Source organism: Myodes glareolus, chromosome 10 (assembly GCF_982192425.1).
Source record: "Myodes glareolus chromosome 10, mMyoGla1.1, whole genome shotgun sequence".
NCBI lineage: Eukaryota > Metazoa > Chordata > Mammalia > Rodentia > Cricetidae > Myodes > Myodes glareolus.
In genome coordinates, this window is record NC_142035.1 from 13,634,617 (window position 1) to 13,654,551 (window position 19,935).

The 19,935-nt window shown below is 49.8% G+C and overlaps 1 protein-coding gene across 5 annotated transcripts in view; it reads left to right on the plus strand.

Moving 5' to 3' along the window:
• Positions 1–19,935, plus strand: part of Slc13a3 (solute carrier family 13 member 3) — a 60,874-nt gene that overhangs the window by 12,046 nt on the left and 28,893 nt on the right. For all 5 annotated transcript variants that reach the window (XM_087911007.1, XM_087911010.1, XM_087911008.1 and 2 more), the window contains exons 2-4: positions 8,817–9,082; positions 10,372–10,532; positions 19,727–19,793. In XM_087911007.1, coding sequence (XP_087767133.1) covers positions 8,817–9,082; positions 10,372–10,532; positions 19,727–19,793 — 494 coding nt within the window. The remainder of the gene's footprint in view (positions 1–8,816; positions 9,083–10,371; positions 10,533–19,726; positions 19,794–19,935) is intronic.

Sequence of the window (19,935 nt, forward strand, 5' to 3'; positions counted from 1 at the left end):
AGCATCCGTGTCTAAATGATATCACAGAAAAGACCTCGAGTCCCTTGCAGAAGTCAGATGGAAAGTCTGAGGCCTGCCACCTTTCGTTTGGCTTTGTTTGAGATGTAGGCTAGGCTGGCTGCAAAGTTCAATCCTCCTGCTTCAGCCGTCAGAGTGTTAGGCCACCAGGTAGGGCAAACACAATGTAAAAAGCTCGTAAAGTGCACAAAATGACAGTCATCTACGGGAAGTGGCCTCGCATTTGTAGGGCACAGATGTGACTCTGCACCATGCTTGGCTGCCAGGGATAGAGAACCCTCACAACAACTGTGCTAAGATGTTGAAATTCTTTTGAGAAGAGTTAAGTGATAGAGGCAGGATTTAAATCCAGGCACCATGGCACTGGACACCACTCCTTAAGCCGCAGGTTCCTATGGGTCCAGGTTTTTCCTCCCTCTCGATTCCCTGTCTACTGCTGTCCCCGCTCCCCAGGTCCCAAACCTGCTTTGTGGGGGACTACCTGCCTTCCGGAGGCCAGCCCCTCTGGTAATAAGATTGGCCATTGTTCCCATGCTATATGTGAAGTGTGTCTTAGTGAAGGAGGTGGCTTGGCCAAGGTCACACACCACAACCTGAGCCCCTAAGCCTGACACTTCCAGCCCTGCTTGGCTGTTTCCCTGCTGGAGCCCCAAGTTTGAGGCCTCACAGTGGTTGTGCATTCCTGGGGCTGCTACAGGGCCTACATGAGCCTCAAGGAAGGAGCAGGTAGCACTGTGGGCAGCTGGTTCCCTTCCTTATCCCCTAAGGGTCACCTGACTCTCTACTACCATCCTGGTCACCGCCCACACGCACTCCGATAAAGGTTTCAGGAAAGCCAGTGGAAGGAGGAGATGCTAGAGTGGATTTGGGGTTCTGTGAGCCCCTACCCTTGGCTATTTCCTTCTCTTTCCCTCACTGGCTGAGGGGCCAGCCTGGAGCAAGGGGGGAAAAGTCACCTGGACTGCCTGGAAATCATTCCCCAGCTCAAAAATTAACTTTCTGACACGGCATTTTCTCCCCACCCCCCTGCGTGCTTTGTGTAAAGACTTTAATCCCTGTGGCGAGGTCCGACCTAAACGCTGAAGCTGGACCTACTTTGGCGGAGGAGTTACAATGTTTCCTGTGAGAAGGCAGGGCTCCAGTCAGAGTGTCAGGGTAGCCCTGGTGTGACTTTGGCTGAATCAAGGGGCAACCAGCTGCCAACTCTGCTCTTGATCCTCTCTGGACTAGGACAAAAGTGAGCCCAGGGCATCCCACAGAGCAGGATGGGGGAGGGGCTTCCAGTCTGGGGGAAGGTACACAAGCTGTGCTGTAGGACACAGTGGTGCATGTCCAGAGTCCTAGTTCTCAGAAAGTAGAAGGAGGGGGGTGGCTAGGAGTTCAATGCTGACAATAGCTATGTAATAAGTTTGGGGCCAGCCTAGGCTACACAAGACTTTTGACTCAAAAGCTGAACTGATCTACCAAGTAAGGTTCAGAGTAAAGGTCTGTCCTGGGGCTTAGGTCGGGGTAAAAGTGGAAGCTCTGGCTGAGAAGGGACAGCTCTGATAGGCCTGCCCACTGCTGCCTGAACCCTCCTCAGGGCCTTGTCACTCAGCCTCACTTCAAAGGCCTCTCTCTAGAGAGTTTATCTTCATTCATGTATTGTGGTTGTTGGTGGGATTATCTCAGGCTAAACCTCTTCTCACTAGCTGGAGTTGATAGCTGGTCCACAGCCCATTCTCGCTCCTCCCTCTAGCCCCACGCTCCGTGAAGATAGGGCTTTTGCTCACCTCCATGCTCAGGTCTGTAGATACCAGCTACAGGGATGAAGAAACAGTACAAACCAAGCCACGTGGGCTTGCAGGCAGGGCACGGCAGAGTAAGTGGTGGGCTCACATGAGCAAAACCCCTGCATAGATCAGACTTGCTTTTCTGACAGCACTCTGGGTGAAGAAAGAACATGCTTCATGGGGAGGAACGCCCCACTGGAGGGTAGCTTAGAGCCACGACTGGGCTTCAGTGTCTCAAGGGCCACAGGGAGGGGTGGGGGTAAAGTGGGGCTCAGGCTCCTAGGGACAGAAAGTATTGCTGACCCTCTGTCTTCCGGATAACAGGTGTGTATCCCCATGCCCAGCCTGAAATGGTTTAAATTGCTGGCCACAGACACCTCAGGTATTGAGTAGATACGCTGAGGGAGTGCTCACACCTTCAGTCCTTAAGGTGATACCAATACATGGAGGGACTATGAAGGACCCCAGAGCCCTGTGCTAAAATGGTCTGCTCTGTCTTAAAATCCCCAGCTTACAGATGTAAAAGTTGAGACCCGGAAAGGCTGGGGAAAATTTCAGGACCATGGAGAGCACATACGGCGCTCACAGGTCTGCATCCTGGCCACCAGTGGAATAGTGGGCCAAGGCCGAGAACCCACGGCGGTCACAGTTTCACTGCGCCTCAGAGCAAATGGGTAGCACTTCTGCCTCTAGGCCCCGTTTCATGACCACACATGACCACACATCAGCCACATGACCACACATCTACCAGCTACATCTGTGAAGTGCTGGCTTCCCTTTCCTCCTCCAGGCAGGTTGCGGTAGCAGCTGCTGGTACCTTTGAATTTTCTTAGAGGTCATTGAGGAGACACTTGAGCATCCCAGCTTCCTTTCTGGATCACTCTGGGTAACTCCTTTGCTTTTAGTTCTGCCCAGAGGTTCTGATTCTGGAGGAGAAGTTGGCTGAGAGATCGGATGACTCAGAAACAAAACAGAACAAAATACTGACAGTGGAGGGCCCAGAAAATGAGGCCTGGAGATGATGGCCGTCTGAGAGGCCAGGTGCCATTGCAAGAAAGATGTCCCAGTCCAGAGCTACAGATGGGACCTGGGAAGTAGTCAAGCAGTCTTTAGCATAGGAAGAGAAGGACAGTCTACTGCATGCCTGTTCAAATACCATAGTCCCATGTCACAAACTTAAATTAAAGAAGTGAATTTTAAAATTCCACTTTCTTGGTGGCACTAGTCACATTTCAAGTGCTTACTGGGCTCACCAGGAAGCCACTGAAAATTGCAGTAAGTGGAATTACCGTCCAGGGTCTGGAGGCCTGGGATGGGGATAAGGTGCCGCAGAATTCTCCAGATGCATCACCAAACACCCTCAGCCTCGGTTTGCTCCTCTGAAAATTGAGAATCGGGATTCTGAGACGTCTGCATCCCATAAGAGCCTGTGGGAACAAAAGCCTGAAAACGGGAACTGGAGAGGTGGCGCATAGGTTGAGAGCACTGGCTGCTCTTCCAGAGGACCAGGGTTCGAGCTCCAGCACCCACTTGGCAGCTCACACCTGTCTGTAACTCCAGTCCCAGGGGACCTGAAATCTCACACAGATATATACGTGCAGGCAAAACACAAATACATATACAAAATAAACTATTTTCTTTTAAAAAAATGACTGAAAATGCATTTTGAAATGTGTAGTTTATTAAGAATTATCTTAGAGATGAGCTCATTTTTTTAAAAAAAGTTACTTATTCATTGCTCTGTTCTAAATCTCCACAGCTAATATGTGTGTGTGTTGTGTTTGTGTGTGTGTGTGTGTGTGTGTGTGTGTGTGTGTGTGTGTATGCCTGTGTGTAGATACATGGTATATGTACTTTTTAGTGTGGAGTGTGTATATATGAGCATTTATTTGAGACTGGTTCTAACTATGTAGTCCAGGTTGAACTTGAACTCGTCATGATTCTACACCTGCCTTTGCCTCTCAGGTGCTAGGATTGCAGGTGTGTACCTTCCATCAGACCTGACTCTCATTTTGTGGGATCTTCTTGCCTTGTGTTTGTTTTGAATCCTTACCTCAGTCACTGTCTCTAACAGGCTGGCTTTATGTTGCCACTTACTGCCTGTGCCCTGGTTTTCACCACCCTCTATTGAATGTCTATTGTTAGAGTCATTTATCAATTTATTTTCATGGTGTTATTTATTTTCTTTTAAGACAGGGTCTCACTAGGCTGGCCCGGAGCTTGTAGCATAGCCCAGACTGACATAACTCAGAGCCTCCTACCTCAGCCTGCCCAGCACTGGGATTACAGTCCTGTGGCACCTGTCTGGGGTTTCTGTTTCTTATTTGGAGATTGGTTTGGGGGAGGCCATCCCTTCTTCTTTAGCCTTTTGTGGAGGAGCATTTGCTCTGTGGCACCCGCTCTGTAGCACAGTTCTTTCCGTGTTTGATGCTTCCTTTCCCACCCCATCCTCTGTCCTCTTATTTCTCACAGCGGCTGTGTGAGGTTCCTCACTGACTGCTCACCACAGACTTAGGGCCGTTTGTCAGAACCAAGTCTTGGAGGAGAGTGTGGGGCTAGGGACTAGAATTGTGGGTGTCCATGAATTAGTACTATGGGCTATCTTAGACCCTTTCTCATTGATACTGCCCCTGGAGTCCTCTCCTCTAGGCAGGCTGGAGCTCAATGTGAAGAATGGCACATGCTTGGGTGAGGTTTTAGCTTTTATGTCTATTTTAGCCACAGTGCACACCAGCTGAGCATGAGAGCATGCTCCCGTCATCCCAGGAGTCAAGAGGCTGAGGCAATGAGGGACACTGAGTTAGAGAGCAGCCTGGGGTATGCAGTAGTTTTGAGCCCTGTTTTTTTTACTCCAAAACCCCCAAACAACTAAAATCAGTGGCCATCAGAATGCTGAGCCGTCGGTCACAATGCTGATTGACCATCGCTGCCACTCAGACAACCTGCTTCCTGTCCAGGGTCCTGGAGTCTCTGCAGTCAGCTGCTCTGGACTCTGCACTGTCAGGTATCTAAGGATGCTCCCTGCCCAGGTACATGCACAGTGAAGAAGGTATTGTCCCCAGCAGCTGAGCTGCTCTGAGGCTATATCTGCCGATACAAGGTTCCTCCTGGGGCTAAATCTTAATCCCACTGCTTCTTCACACCTGGGCGGGGGGAGGGGGACTTCACTCTTTCCTTTCATCATCAAAGGTGGCATCTTGTTCCACTCTGACCCTCTTTGTGGCTGATCCCCTATTGCTCCAGCAATGAGACCACAATAGAAAAGACTTTATATTAACTTATAGCCGTGTGCCCCCTCCCCGCCTACTAATTCCGCTATCAATAAATGCTCGAGAGCTTTGCTCTGAATCAGTTCTGTCTCCACCCCAGACCCAGCTGGGTCAGGAGGAGATAAGGTTATCAATCCCCTGGCAACTCTGAATCCATTTGCATATAGGGTGTTCAGCTGGGCAAGGGAAGATATTTGGGGTCACCAGCACTGTTCCATTGCTAACCAGAAAAATAACGAAACCTATTCCTGATGTATGTGCTGTCCAAGCTCTGCTGCATTGTCAGCTTCCTGCCAGGGTCTTTGTCTCTGGAGACATCTGTAAAGATTGAGTTTCTATTGGAGAGAAGAATTGGGAAATCAAGACTCCTGGCCAGACTTATCAGCCCAGGAGCTGCAACAAAACGTGACCTTGGCTTTCTGGGTGTGACTGAAATGAATGGCTTTCTACAATCCCTTCTGAAAGGAGGAAGGAGGTAATGGTGGCCCCATGGAAGTTGCTGGGGGTATTAATTGAGTCTGTGGGTGAGTGAGAAGCCTGGGACTTAGGAAATATTCAGGAAATGTCATTGCTACTGTCATGACACATTGACCTGGTCACATGAATCAGGTTAGAGAAGAAAATGGGCCTCAGCTTCTCAGCTTGACATTTCCAGTATTTTGTGCATCCTGACTCTTTCATGTTCAATCCTACTTTCTTCTCTTATAACACCCTTGTCCAGGCAGTGCCCGCTTGTACTGAGCCCAAAGATTGAAATAGGAAGTGCTCCTCTTTGGCGGGTCTCAAAGAATTGTGTGCAAGACACAAACCCTGCCAATTCCAGTTCAGTTCAGCAGAGTCACAGCTAAAACCAGCAGGGCGGGGGGAGCCAGGAGAGGACTAGGGATGGTTTTAGTGTCTGATTTGATTTCCGAAGGCGATGCTAGAGTCTTTCCGTTTTCTGTTTCTGAGAACTGAAAGAGAGACATTTTCAGGATACTTGTTCCTCTTAAGGTGTTCAGTTTCTCTTCATCGTCCCTTGGACACTCTCGGCCCCAGGGCTCCTCCTCTTGGTTCCTGTTTGATGAGTCTCAACCTGAATGTTAACTAGCCAGGAAGCCACATTGTTGTCTGAAAGTTTTAGGTTGAATGTTATTTGTGAGCTCTACACACATACACACACACACACACACACACACACACACACACACACACACACACACACACACCAAAGGCCTCAGGACAGCAGAGGGAGGGCTTGACCTTCGGACTCTGTGGAAGTGCAAACCCTCTGACACAGAGCTGAGAGCTCCTGAAAGTCTTCCCGATTTCTCTGCTTGGCTTATAGCTAATTATCCTTCTGGACTCTCCTACAGGACCTAGGGCCCTTCTGGACACTGAGTAGGCTGCTTTGCGCTGAGACTAGGAGTCTGCAGCCATAGCTCTGCAGCCACCTGCCCTACTGCAACTGCAGAGGGCAGCTGTTCACCTGCATGCCTCTGTATCCTGAAACTCCAGCTAGGGCCTACCCAAGAGTGCCCACCCATCCGTCCATCACCTACCCATCCATCCACCCATCCACTCATCTGTCAACCCACCTATTCACTTATCCATCCATCCATCCATCCATCCATCCATCCATCCATCCATCCATCTAACCATTCATTCATCTGACCATCTGCTCATTCATACATTTATTTACCCAACCTCCCCTGAAGTACCAAGACTAAATATGTAGGGGACTGTGCTAGGTTCTGGAACACAGAAGAGAATAAGACACAACAAACAGAAACCCTCTCCTCGTGGAATTTTGATCCTAACTGGGGAGACAGAATCAGGCACAGTGTTCTGGTGAATGCTGGTATCTTCCCAGGTTACATACAATGGGGCCAGTTTCGTAACTGCTCCACGGAGTACAAGATGGGCAGACTTCAGGAGTGCTCTAGTCTGTGGATGAAGGCATCTTGAGAAACTGCATTAAACAAATGCAGATGTGATTCTGTGACTTGTCAGCTTTCAGTGCATCTGTTATGGAGTTTTAGTGGCTGCCAAGGGGAACAGTAGTTGGAAACTTCTCTAGCCTTAGAACTCTTCTTGGGAATATTTCACATGGCCTGGGTTGATGCACCTGGGCTTCTGATATGGAAATTACATGAGGCCCGATCAGCCCCTAGCAAACCCCCCTTTGCAGGGGTTCTGCCCACATAGAATGCGTCGTCCACTCTCTGAGTGTGGTGCAATAACACCTTTCTTTCTGAACCACATTCATGTACCTCCTCGAGAACTATGAGTAGGAAGGCCGACAACTCAGTTGGTGAATTGCTTGCCATGCAACAACGAGGACCTGAGTTCAGTCTCCAGAACTGATGCAGAGAGTTGGGCATGGAGGCCTCTGCTCATGATCCCAGGACTGGGGAGGCCAGAAGGAAGGCCCCAGAGTGCATGGGCCAGCCAGGCTAGCCTAATTGATGAGCTCCAGCCAATGAGAGATCTTGTCTTAGAAGAGGTAGGCCGCATTACTGATGAACCCTGAGGTAGCCTCGAGCCTCTACACATGCAACAATTTACACATGTACACACACATCCACATACATGCGTTTTAAAGAAAAAAAACCCACATATTTCCCTCCAGACGTGGTGACTCAGACCCGTAATCCCAGATACTTGGGAAGCTGAGACAGAAGGAGTAAAGTTCAAGGCCAGCCTGGCCTCTGACATATGTCCAAGACCAACATGGACAACTAATGAAATCCTGACTTAAAATCTACAGAGGTAAAAGGAGGGCTGGAGACACAGCTCAGAGTTATAAGGTTTCCCCACGTGTGCAAGGCCCCAGTTCAGTTGCTGGTACTCCACAAAACCAAAAACCAAACCGCGACAGAACAGCCTATGTTCCCATCTGCCTGTTTCAGAGCGTTACAGATGGATGCTGGGTAAACAATGCTAGCCCTTGTTAGCTAGGTTTGGCTTAGACAGGCTCTGGGTCCAGCTGGAGAACACAACTGCTTTTCGATTCCCACACAAAAGAAGCTTCCAGCACAGGCAGAAGGCATCCCCTCTCCTTTCCTGTGCCAAACACCTCTTAGCCCCAGATCAGAAAGCTGCTGCTGTCTCCTGGAAGACTTTGTTCTTTCAATGGTTCTTCAAAGGACCCAGAGACAGGATCTGAATCAAGGTGTGGCAGTGACCCAAGATGCAGAGCCTAGGGCAAGGGTGCTGGAAGGAAGCTTGGGTGATGGCATTCGATATGCTGCCGTCATCTTGCGTGAAAAGCCACCAAACTTCGTGGTGGTAACGAACTGGTCCCAGAATGCTGTTTCCCTGGGAGTCTTGGTCAAATGTGCATCTGAAGCCAGGAGAAGCCAAACATATCTCGGCTGTGAACAGCAGCGATGCTACAAACTGGGCAGGAGGATGTCTCAGTTCATTTGAGCTTCTGTATCAAAATGTTTTACCTTGGGTAGTTTATCAACATGCAAGTTTATTGCTCACAGTCCCGAAGACTGGAAACCTTCCATGATTTTGTAAAAGTCCGTTGTGAACATTCTCTTCCTCAGGGTTTCCCACAGAGATCATGGGGGTGTTTTCACATACCTCCAACAGGGTCTGCTGAGCATAGAGACAGCTTCTCCATTCTATAGTTGAGCAAAATGATCTGTCCTCTTGAGTGGGAGTCTTGGTGTCCCCACTCCTGCCACAGCACCTCTGGCCTGGCCACAAGTCACTGACCATGTGACCACAATTCACTGACCACGTGTTTGTCCCATCTCCCGCACAGGAGGGCCGCTGCCTGTATATCATCCTACTGATGGCGGTGTACTGGTGCACGGAGGCCCTGCCCCTGTCGGTGACAGCTCTTCTACCCATCATCCTTTTCCCCTTCATGGGCATTCTACCCTCCAGCAAGGTCTGCCCCCAGTATTTCCTCGACACCAACTTCCTCTTCCTTAGCGGCCTGATTATGGCCAGCGCCATTGAGGAATGGAACTTGCACCGGAGAATCGCTCTCAAGGTCCTCATGCTGGTTGGGGTCCAGCCTGCCAGGTAAGGTCATGCCACAGGGTGGCCTGTGGTGGGTGGGGGCACACAAGTTCTTCCTCTTTGACCATTGGGCCAAGAAGCTGTCATTCCTCACGTTTGGCTTACTAGTTCCTTGACAATTTGGTGGGTTCCGCGCACAAGCGATGTACCGTTGATTTGGTGGCAGTGTCCTTTATATGCTTAAAAGTCATCTAAAGCCAGCCATGGTAGTGCACGCCTTTAATCCCAACACTCAAAATGTAGATACAGGTAGGTCTTTGTGAGTTCAAGGTCAGCCTGGTCCGCATAGTGAATTCCAGGATGGCCAGGGAAACACAATGAGACCCTGTCTCAAAAAGAAGCAATAAAATAAACTGCAAAGTCACTGGAGATTGAATTGGACCCCGGGCTCCTCCGCCATGTGCACAGGGTTTTAGAATAGTGTCAGCAGGCTCCTCGAACTGAGGCCAAGGCCCTCTGTCTCCAAAGGAGAAGAGTGTTTCTATAGGTGCAGGTATTGTTTCCCACAAACCCCTGCGGCAGTCTGCCGACTCTCAGTCTTCGTAGAAGGCTGTTAATTGCACGATGTATAACTCATGGGTTTTAAAATAACAACCCAGGCCTGTGATATGGCCCATCCCGATGACAGGACTTAATCTTTGATAAAGCCTCCACTTACCTCCTACTTCATTCTGTGTATTAACTTAGCTCCTGGTGGAAAAGCCCATGACACTTCGAGTCTGCTAATGGGGGTGGGCCAAACAGAGATTGGGAACAGACGCAGTCCGGTGGGCTTTGTGCTGGCAGTGGGTGAACAGTGGGTGCAGGCAGGAGTGGGAGCAGGGCAGGGAGGGGACCAGCCGGCAGATCTCGTGCTGGGTCACTTCATTCTGGAGTGGTAACCATTAAGGACCAAAGGGCAAGGCAGGGAAACCCTAGGCTTTGAACTGACTTCGTGACCAGATCCCTTTAAGCACAAGAAACTCAGTTTTCCTTGGATCTAAAACAAGCCGAGGGTGGACAAAACAGTTCAGTGGGTAAAGGCACTTGCTGCTCCAACTTGGTGACCTGAGTTAGATCCTAGAACCCCCCCTTCAAGTGGGAAGAGAGAACTGAGCATGTGCCTTGACACACACCCCGAATCAAACAAGTCTGGCAGTGGTTCCCCTATTTATTATTCATCTGCCTTCTCTGGACTCTAACTTCTCTCCTGGAAAACCAGCCCCTTAGACTCCCCGGGGTCAGGAAACTAGACCATAGTCCCTCTTGGACCCCGTGTCCTAGATCCAATCTTAACTCTTTCTTCCGCCCAGGCTCATTCTGGGGATGATGGTAACCACTTCATTCCTGTCCATGTGGCTGAGCAACACGGCCTCCACTGCCATGATGCTGCCCATCGCTAACGCCATCCTCAAAAGCCTCTTCGGCCACCGTGAAGCTCGGAAGGACCTTGATCGGGATGATAAGAACACAGGTGAGGCTGGAGGGTTGCCAGGGTGACACCATTGCTGCAGGTGGGGGGAGATGAGCAAGGTCCACAGGCCACTGGAGAAGGCCCAGGATACAGACCCGGGCTGGGCACACTCTTATGTCTTAATGGTGACAATTCATTGAGAATCAGATGGGCCAAACCATGGAACCCTGGAGATTTAAGACTTGCATTCATTGTATACTAAGCAATGGGTTTGGCACGCTTCCTCTACATTTGGAAGTAGGTAGGTGCTGGAGTTAAGTTTGTTAGTAAGCATTTGAACAGGTGCCCATAAGCACTGAGACCCAGCAGGGCACCTAGGGAAGCCATGAGGCTGGCAAATATCAGATGGGCAGCCCCTTCCCCAGACTAGTGAGAACAAGGGCTGTGCAAATTCTCAGGCAATGCTGGAGAAAGCATGGTCCAGGATAGCCCTTCCTGCTGGCATGCCATAAGAATTTAATGAGGTTACACTGATGTTTGCAGTTTCTTTCCCAGACGCAAATGCTCAGATAATTCTCCAGCCAACTGCAAAGAGGACCGTGTGCTGCTGTTGCTAGTGCCCTCCGTGATGGGAGGGGGGATACAGGCTGTAGGGGGGACTCGCCTCTAACATCCCAGCCCCGCGGGAGGCAGAGACAGGCTGATCTCAGTGAGTTTCAGACCAGCCTGGTGTACATAGTGAGTTCCAGGCCAGCCAGGAGTATAGAGTGAGACTCCATCTCAGAGGAAAGGCTGGCAGGAGAGGCAATATTGCCATAAGGACTCCTGTCACAGACCACACTGACCAAGAAATCTGACGTCTCAGCCCTCTGATGCTGGGCTCTTAGCAGCTGCTGTGTTTTCAGAAGTGTGTATGTGTGGTGGTGGGAGTGGGGGTGGTGGGAGTCGGGGGGGGGCACTGCTCAGATGGAAGTGACCACTGTAGATCACGCAGAGAGAAGGTGACTGAGCCTGACTTTGAACCAGGCAGTGTGACCAGAAAAGGGCTACATCAGTGAGAATTCTTTTGGCAGCAATAGAAAGCATGTCCATCTTCCAGTGTCTTAAAAACATAGGGACTTATTTTGTTCAGACATGACAGAATCAGAGAAAGGCATTGTGGGGTCACTTCGGAGGCACAGGTACATCGGGACCTTTCATTGGCAACCCTGTGATTCTCTCTCACGGTGAAAAAGTGGCTGCCTGCCCCATCACTTCTGCTTTAAGATGTCTTACTTTTTATTGATGCCTTTAAGAGAGGCCTAAAATCTACGCCCATGTGGGCCGAAATGGCCTGCTCACCTCCAGCATTGTTTCTTCCTTGATCACAGAACTTACACGCACACACACTATGCTGAGGAAGGCTGAATTTCCCACCTTGCGTCTTAGGTAGTCAGGTGTCTAAGTTTGGTCCATGAAACATGGCAGAAATATGGGGCCTCCTGTGGTTCTGCCTTTCCAGCCTCTGCCTTCTGCTGAGTGGGCGTGACTGTTGGTGAGGGCCTCCTGGGATGAAAGATGAGGGTGTCACCTTGACAAAAATGGCCATTCTGGTCACTCCCCAGAGGGCCATCCACGCCAATAAATGCAGCAGGCATTATCCTCGGAACCATGGGTCGTATTACCCATGAAACCATGCTAGCTATGCTCTTTGCAGATATGAGGTAATATGTTAACACGCCTAGAACAGACTTGTCCCACAAGTCTGAAGACCCAAGTTCCATCCTCAGAGTCCATGTTATAAGCCAGGTGAAGTGGCATGTGCTTGTAATCCCAGCACTGGAAAGGGGAACACAGGTGGATCCCAGGGACTTGCTGGCCAGTCAGCTTGACCAAATTGGTAATTCCCAGGCCAGTGAGAGACTCCATCCCTCCAAAAAAAACAAGATGCCAGGCATCATGGTACATGTCTTTGACCCTAACACTTGGATGGTAGCTCATCTCTGTGAGTTCAAGGTCTTCCTGGACCACACAAGAATTTTTGACCAGTCAGCACTGCATGTGAGACTACTGTCTCCAAAAAAAAAAGAATGACTCCTAAAGAACAATTCACAGACACACACATGTAGTACACTGCATGCACGTCCGTGTACACATGTACACATACAATCATGTGCATTTATGTACATCTGCACATACATGTACCCTGCATACACATATACACATGCATGCATGCATGCACATCTGCATACACATATATAGTGTACGCACATACTCATGTGCATATATATGTGTACCTGCACAAACATGCACACTGCATACACATGGACACACATTTACACTGCATACACATGCACTTGTACACACATGCACACCTACATACACAAACATACACATGTACATTGCATACATATAAATGCACACACATTCACTGCATACAGACACACATATAGATTCATACACATATTGTACATTGATCCATACACCATTCACAGACTGTCTGTGTTTGGCAATGCGTGTTTACTCATTCATCATGCATGGCCTTGAAAACTAGATGTACTTAGAAGTGCTTCACAGATGGGGTTTTCCCACGGCAGAAGGACAAATCCAGACTGTCACTGTTGGAGAAGTAGCAGAGCTGGGTTGTCACAAGGCCAGAGCCTTCCAGGTAACACAGGAGTTTTGCCAGGTAGCGGGGTTAGCAGCTGTTCCCCGTAAATAACCAGACAGTAAACATTTTAGGCTTGTGAGCCACTCTGTTGTAACTTCCAAACTCTGCCTTTGAAGAAGGTGGCGGAGTGCCAGTGCAGACTGCATGCCAAGAAAAAGTCACGTGTGGGAGCCAAAATTAAGATCTCTTCTCATTTTGTCATCCCCTAATGTTCTTTTTCTATGAATCTTGTGTGTTTCCATGTATATTATACATGTTCATATACGTTTGAGGGAGGTGCACATGGAGCATGTATTTTGAGACAGGTTCTCTCGAGGAATCAGGAGCTCACCTATTCAGCTAGAATAACTGGTGAGCCAGCCCCGGGGTCAGTCCCACCTCCACCTCTCCAGCGCTGGGGTTACAGACACAGGTCATGCCATCCCATCTCCACCTCCCTGTGCTGAGGTTACAGACGCAGGCCACATTTGAATTTCATTGGGTACTAAGGATGGAACTCAGGATCTCATGCTTCTCCAGCAAGCACTTTGCCGACTGGGCCACCCCCAAACTCTGGATATTTCAAACTATTTAAAAATGCGAGAGCTGTTTTTGTGTGGCAGGTCATGGCAAGACCAGGGCAGGCCTGATCCAGACTACAAAAATGAGAGCGACTGACCTCACTCTATGATGCTGGTTTACTGGGCTTCAAACGGTTCCCTCCCACGTTGTGGGGCTCTGAGAAGATGGTCATGCTGAGGTGGCATCAGACCATTGGCACTACCCCTTCGTTCATTTCCACCTCAGCTGAACCTGTGCCCTGTCTTACCTGATGTGTCTGCGGAAGAACCATGCCCCTTGAGTGCTTGCTGTGTTGGAGGGCCCTTCTGAGGGTCTGTGTCTGAACGGGGTGGACTCCTAACATCCTCATTTTGATAAGTGGGATTTGAAGAAGAAGCAAAGAGAGATGAAGAGGACCCCAGAGGTTCCTATGGTAGTAACCTGTGGCACTAGACATTTGAGCTGGGCTGGCTGGGGGTGGGGCTGTATTCGCTTTATTCCATTCTCCTGCCTCACACAGGATGGCCACATGAATGTTCGAATGTCCAGTCCATTATAACAAAACCCAAACTTGAAGACCTTGAAAGGAGAGGGGACTCACTAAAAGTCACACCAAAAAGTCACACCAGTGATGTTTGTGATAGAAATCTATAGCCTCTCTTCCTACCCTGCAGGCGGTGGGGAGGTCGCAGCCCTGGAGTCAGAGGCCTGGAAGTGAGTGAGCAACCTTGGGGGCTCAGAGCAGTGCTGAGCCCAGGGTAAAGACCGCGGCCCTCTTCACTCAGTTTCTGTGCTTTAGACAGGTGGGAGGTTGCTAGTGGAGTCAGATTTGAACAAGGAGTTTTCCAGAAGCTCCAAGTTCACAAGGGTCACTGATAGCCAGGTCAACAGCAATGCCAGCACAAACTGTCCTTTCCTCAAGACCCTAAATGTCAGCTTGGCTCAGCTTCTCATTAGCTCATTTGATGTCTGTGGTCCCCACTCTGCAGACAAAGAAATGGAATGGAGGCTCACAAAGGCAAAATGTTTCGTCCAGAGCTCTGAGCACATGGACCTACAGGAGAAGATGCTGGTGTAGGGTGGGGATCGCTAGATAGAACCCCAAGAGGTCCTCCACCTTACAGGGAGTCCCTGACTCCTCTCCTTCCTATTTTGCTACTGCTGTCTAAATGTTCCCTGGCATTTTGTCATTGCATCATCTACCTGTAGGGAGCGCAGTTCTAACCCAGGCTTCAGTCAAGGAGATTCCCCTCAGCCAGCAAGAGGTTTGCCTAGCTTTTGAAACTATACTCTTCTGCCTTTTCTCTGCCTGGAAGAGGCCACCCACATGTGTCATTCATATGGCTGGAGTCGTAGCAACCATTCAGGTTGAGGTAATTGGTTCCCTCCTTCACTCTTCACTTGCCAGTTGCCATGATCCTGGGCCTCTCTAACCTAGAAAGTCAGGACTAGTCTGTCTTATGTACGGCCTGTGATGTGCATGAAACAAGAGCCTGTGACCGAGGAAGGGGCGATTATGTGGCTGGTGTGATGGTTCACACCTGTAATCTCAGTGCTTAGTAGGCAGAGAAAGGAAGGCATCATGTACAAAGGCAGCAGGGCTATGTGGTGAGATCCTGTCTCAAACAAAACAAGATAAAGCAAACACAGGATGGGGGAGATGGTTCACTTGGTGAAGTACTTGCCGTGCAAACCTGAGGACACAGGTTCGGAGCCATAGCACGTAGGTGAAAAGCCAGGCAGAGTGGTAGGTGCCTATTATCCCGTCACTGGGGAGGTGGAGACAGCAAGATCCTTGGCATCCGTGGCCAGCCTAGCCAGAGCTCCAGGTTCAGGGAGAGACTCTGTCTCAGAAAACTAAGGCGGAGAGTGACGAGAAAGTCACCAACACTGACTTCTAGTCTCAAAGCCTGTACACACATACGAACACGCACACACACACAGAACTCAAAGACACCACCAACAAAGCACATTCAACAGTTTGGCAGGGTGGGCAGTAAGGTCCTCGCTGCCTTTCCACCTGTGTCCTTCCCACCCTGGGAGAGGGGTCATGTGATCATCTGCCTTCGGTCCAACATCTCTCTCCAAGCCCGCGAAGCGTCACTCCTACTCATCTTGTGAATGGCATTTGCTGGTGCTGGGATACAGTAGGTGCTCAATAGATGCACACAGGTAGTGATGAAGCAAATGAACAGGTCAGTTAGTATCTGTACTACCCCTTAGTGTCTCTCTTCACCCTATGGAGGCCATAGCACTTACCACCGGCCTACTGGGTGTACTGAATGGACTGTGTTCATTAAACTACTTAATGTGTATGTGTGTATGTTGGGGGGTGACCCTCCACAGGGTCCTTGTTACCTAACATAATAGGCTAGCTCTTTCCTGAGGCAAATTCAAGAGGCTGGACAGGGAAATTGGAATACTGATCAGTTCTGTGTCAGATATATTAAGTGCCCATGCAAGTGCCCTGGACACGGCATGAGAGTTGTGTGTGTGTGTGTGTGTGTGTGTGTGTGTGTGTGTGTGTGTGCGAGAGAGAGAGAGAGAGAGAGAGAGAGAGAGAGAGAGAGAGAGAGAGAGCGAGAGAAAGAGAGAAAGAGAGAGAGCTGGGTAAATTATCAGTCCTAGGTACAGTATAGGCCTGGCTTTGCCTCTAACCCACTGGGTCCTCTTGTCCCCAGCCTTGACCAGCCTCTCTAGGCCTCATTTTCCAAATGCAGAGGACGGTAGCAACCCATCTCCATGGCTGCTGGACCTGTGTGATGGCAAGCAAGCAGGTCCAGCCCTCCCACACAGTGTACACTCAAGGTTTGTTTCCTGTGCAGCCCTTACGTAAGTACCAAGCTCCGGGCTGACCTGTGTCTTCAGGACTCAGCAAAGGCTCCCTAGAGACTTTGGCCCACAGATCTGTTTCCATTCAGTCTCTAAGGCTACTTGGGTCATAGGAATGCCGTAAGATAGCCAGAGTAAATGGCAAACAAGGAACGCTTGCCTTGGTTTTCCTGGGTTTTCTTTTTTTCAACTTCTGCTTCACCCTCATCACTGTCATCAAAATTAGTGCCCAATAGAGACCATTCTGCCATCGATATGAACCCCCACCCTTACCCACAGGTGCACACACCAAGGCTCTTATGCCTTGTGGAATCACATGTAATCTCATATGGAACTCCCCAACTCTGATGTAGGCAGTGAGCAGCCAGGCTCCACATGAGACGCACTGGGGTAATCATGCCCACCACCAGGGCTGGGGTAGACACTGTAGGTCTGTTTCCCTTCTGTGACTACAGACCTGTAGGTCTCAACCCCAACTACACAAAAGAATCTCCTGCCAATGTTGTCAAGACTACCAAGGCCCTGCCCACTGCAGAGCCCCTACAGACCCTCTGAGTGGGACCCACCCCCGAGGGAGTCCCTAGGGCTGCCAATGTCTGATGCTGCCCCAGATACGTGGGGCCCAGTAGGAAAAATACAGGGCAAGCCAGAGAAGGTGAGGGCCAGGGGTCACTGGGTTAGAGGTCATCTTCTGGAGAGTGACACCTCCGCTCCACCTCCACTCCACCTCCCACCATCTGTATGCTATTAACAGCCCTTTACTTCCTGCTTCAGTGCCTTGGGCCGTGTCCTCCGTGCACTGCATGTGAACATGTGTCCCATTGCCCTAGCTGTGAGCTGCTCAGCAATCTAGGGGAAGTGGACCTGGCCTTTCACCTGAGACCCCCTGCTGTGCTCGGCAGGGAGGTGGCATCCTAGGACACACCACGATTGATGCCATCAGCCACCATAGAGTCTTGTTCTTCTTTGGTGCTGGCAAGACAATGGAGCCAGGAAGGGTATCCCCAGGCTAGTGGGTGACATTGAGAGAGGCCAAAACAAGAGTCCAGACCCTTCCTCCCAGGGCACAGGGCTGACTGTGTGTGCCTTTTCTCCCATCACACAAAGCTGGCTGTATGTACCCTTCCTCCCAGCGCATAAGACTGACTGTGTGTGCCCTTCTTCCTAGTGCACAAGGGTAGTTGTATGTGCCCTTCCTCCCAGGGCATAGGGATGACTATATGTGCTCTTCCTCCCAGCGCATAAGGCTGGCTGTGTGTGCCCTTCCTCCCAGCACATAAGGCTGACCATGTGTGCCCTCCTTCCTAGTGCACAGGATGACTGTGTGACCTATGGCTAGAAGGAAATTCCTAAGTGGAAAAAAATCAAATGGTGACTGGGTGTGCATGTTTGTGTGTACATGTTCGTGTGTGTGTGTGTGTGTGTGTGTGTGTGTGTGTGTGTGCATGAGAGATGGGAGAGAGAGAGTGAGTGCGTGCGCACCTCCAGCTCCACTGGCTTCTTTTGACTTGTAGCCCCTTTTGCCTCAGGACCTTTGCCATTGCTCATCTCCACTCTTGGAATTCTCACCCCCTGCCCTGTCCTCACCTCCAGCACATTGCTAAGAGATGACAGATGTCCCCCTCACCCAAGTGTCCTGTCAGTCAGACTCTTGAAAATGATGTCTCATTCCCTTCCCTGTGCTGTTTCCTGGGACAGCCACCCACCTTACGTATTCTGCTTGTTTACTTTGTGCTGGAAGGCGGTACCCCTGTGACAAGCCTCTTTGTGTCTCATCACTCACTGCCGTGCACACAAGAGACACAAGATTTCGTGCTTGGCCCATTTTGTAAAAATTTGGCTACTTGAGTTCCAGCCCTGTGCTCCTAGTAGCCATGAGGTCTTGGTTTTAAAAGAAGAGAAACACACACACACACACACACACACACACACACACACACATACACACACACACATAACTTGCACAACTTCAGTGTCTGTGATCACCCAGTCACCATGCTCTTACTTAACTACAGCCAGCTCCCTGTAGTCCACCCAAACCTAGAGATAGCTAGAAAATATAACTCCACATCTTCCTTCTTAAGTCTCTCATCCTGCAGGACATTTCTGTCACCCCTAACCCTTCCTGACTCACTACTGTCTCCGGATGCCAGGTGTTGTGGAACAATCTTTTTGGACACTGTAAAGATATGCTGCTCTCAGTGGTTTAATAAAGAGATAACTGGCCAGAAGCTAGGCAGGAAGAAGTTAAGCAGGAAAGTCAGACTGAGAAAATACTGGGAAGAAAGGCGGAGTTGCTAGCCGGCTGCAGAGGAAGCAGGGCATGTGGAAGATGACATAACAAGCCATGAACCACGTGGCAGTATGTACATTAATAAATATGGGCTAATTAAGTTGTAAGAGATAGTCAGTAATAAGTCTAAGCTATAGGCCGAGCATTTATAATTAATAATAAGTCACCGTGTCATTTATCGGGGAGCTAGTGGTCCTGATGAAAAACCCCACCTCTAGCCAGGTTTCCTTAGCACTGCCGGTGCCTCCAACCACAGGGCCTGTATACTTGATGTTTCTATTTTCTGGAGCCTTTTCCCATGGAGCTTCATAGACTGGCCACTGTCATCCTGCAGGCATCATCGAATGCCATCAGGTCATAGTGACCAGGCATCAGTGGCACGTGGCTGTCACGTTCTCTTTCCTAGCCTGGTTTTATCTTCTCATCTACTGAAACTGTCATTATTATTTGCTTGTCTGTCTTCTGTTCTAGAATACAGCCTCCATGGGAGCAGGGGCCTTGTTCTGTGTTGTGCACTGGGTACCCCAAGTACATAGTCTGTGCTCAGTGGCTGTGTTTTGGATGAATGGATTAGATGAATGAATGAATTGAATGGAGATCATTTCTCACATTGCTCGTCCTTCCCAGGTAACCTTTGGCAATGGCCTCTCAGATTGGCCTCAGTTTGAGTTAGGGGTTGTTAGTCAGCCTGGCAGAGGGGCCCCCTCCAAACATAGATGGTGGGTCGGAGTGTGGAATGCAGGGTGCTGATCTTTACTCCCCTCCAGGGCCCTCTATCCCTTTTTCCTTCTCTCCCTCCTTCCTCTCCCCCTTGACCTGCCTCATCTTTTCTCCAGTAAATGGCGCACCATCTTAGTGGTGAAATCTTGTTCCCTAGGAACTGGAAACTTCCAGTCAGTGCCCTTGGCAGTCACTAATATGCCTCCTCTTCTCTCCCAGCTGCTGTGAAGGGAAACGGACTTCCAACAGTGCCCACGGAGATGCAGTTTCTCGCCAGTTCAGAAGGGTAAGCTCTGACCACATTCTTGGAGACTTCCCAGAATGATTCAATGGGGTGATTGACAAGGCTTGGGTGCTGCACCAGCCCCAAGTTCTCTCTGGCTGGTCCAGGGTCTAGGTTTTTGCCCTTTACCACTTGGCTTAGGTGA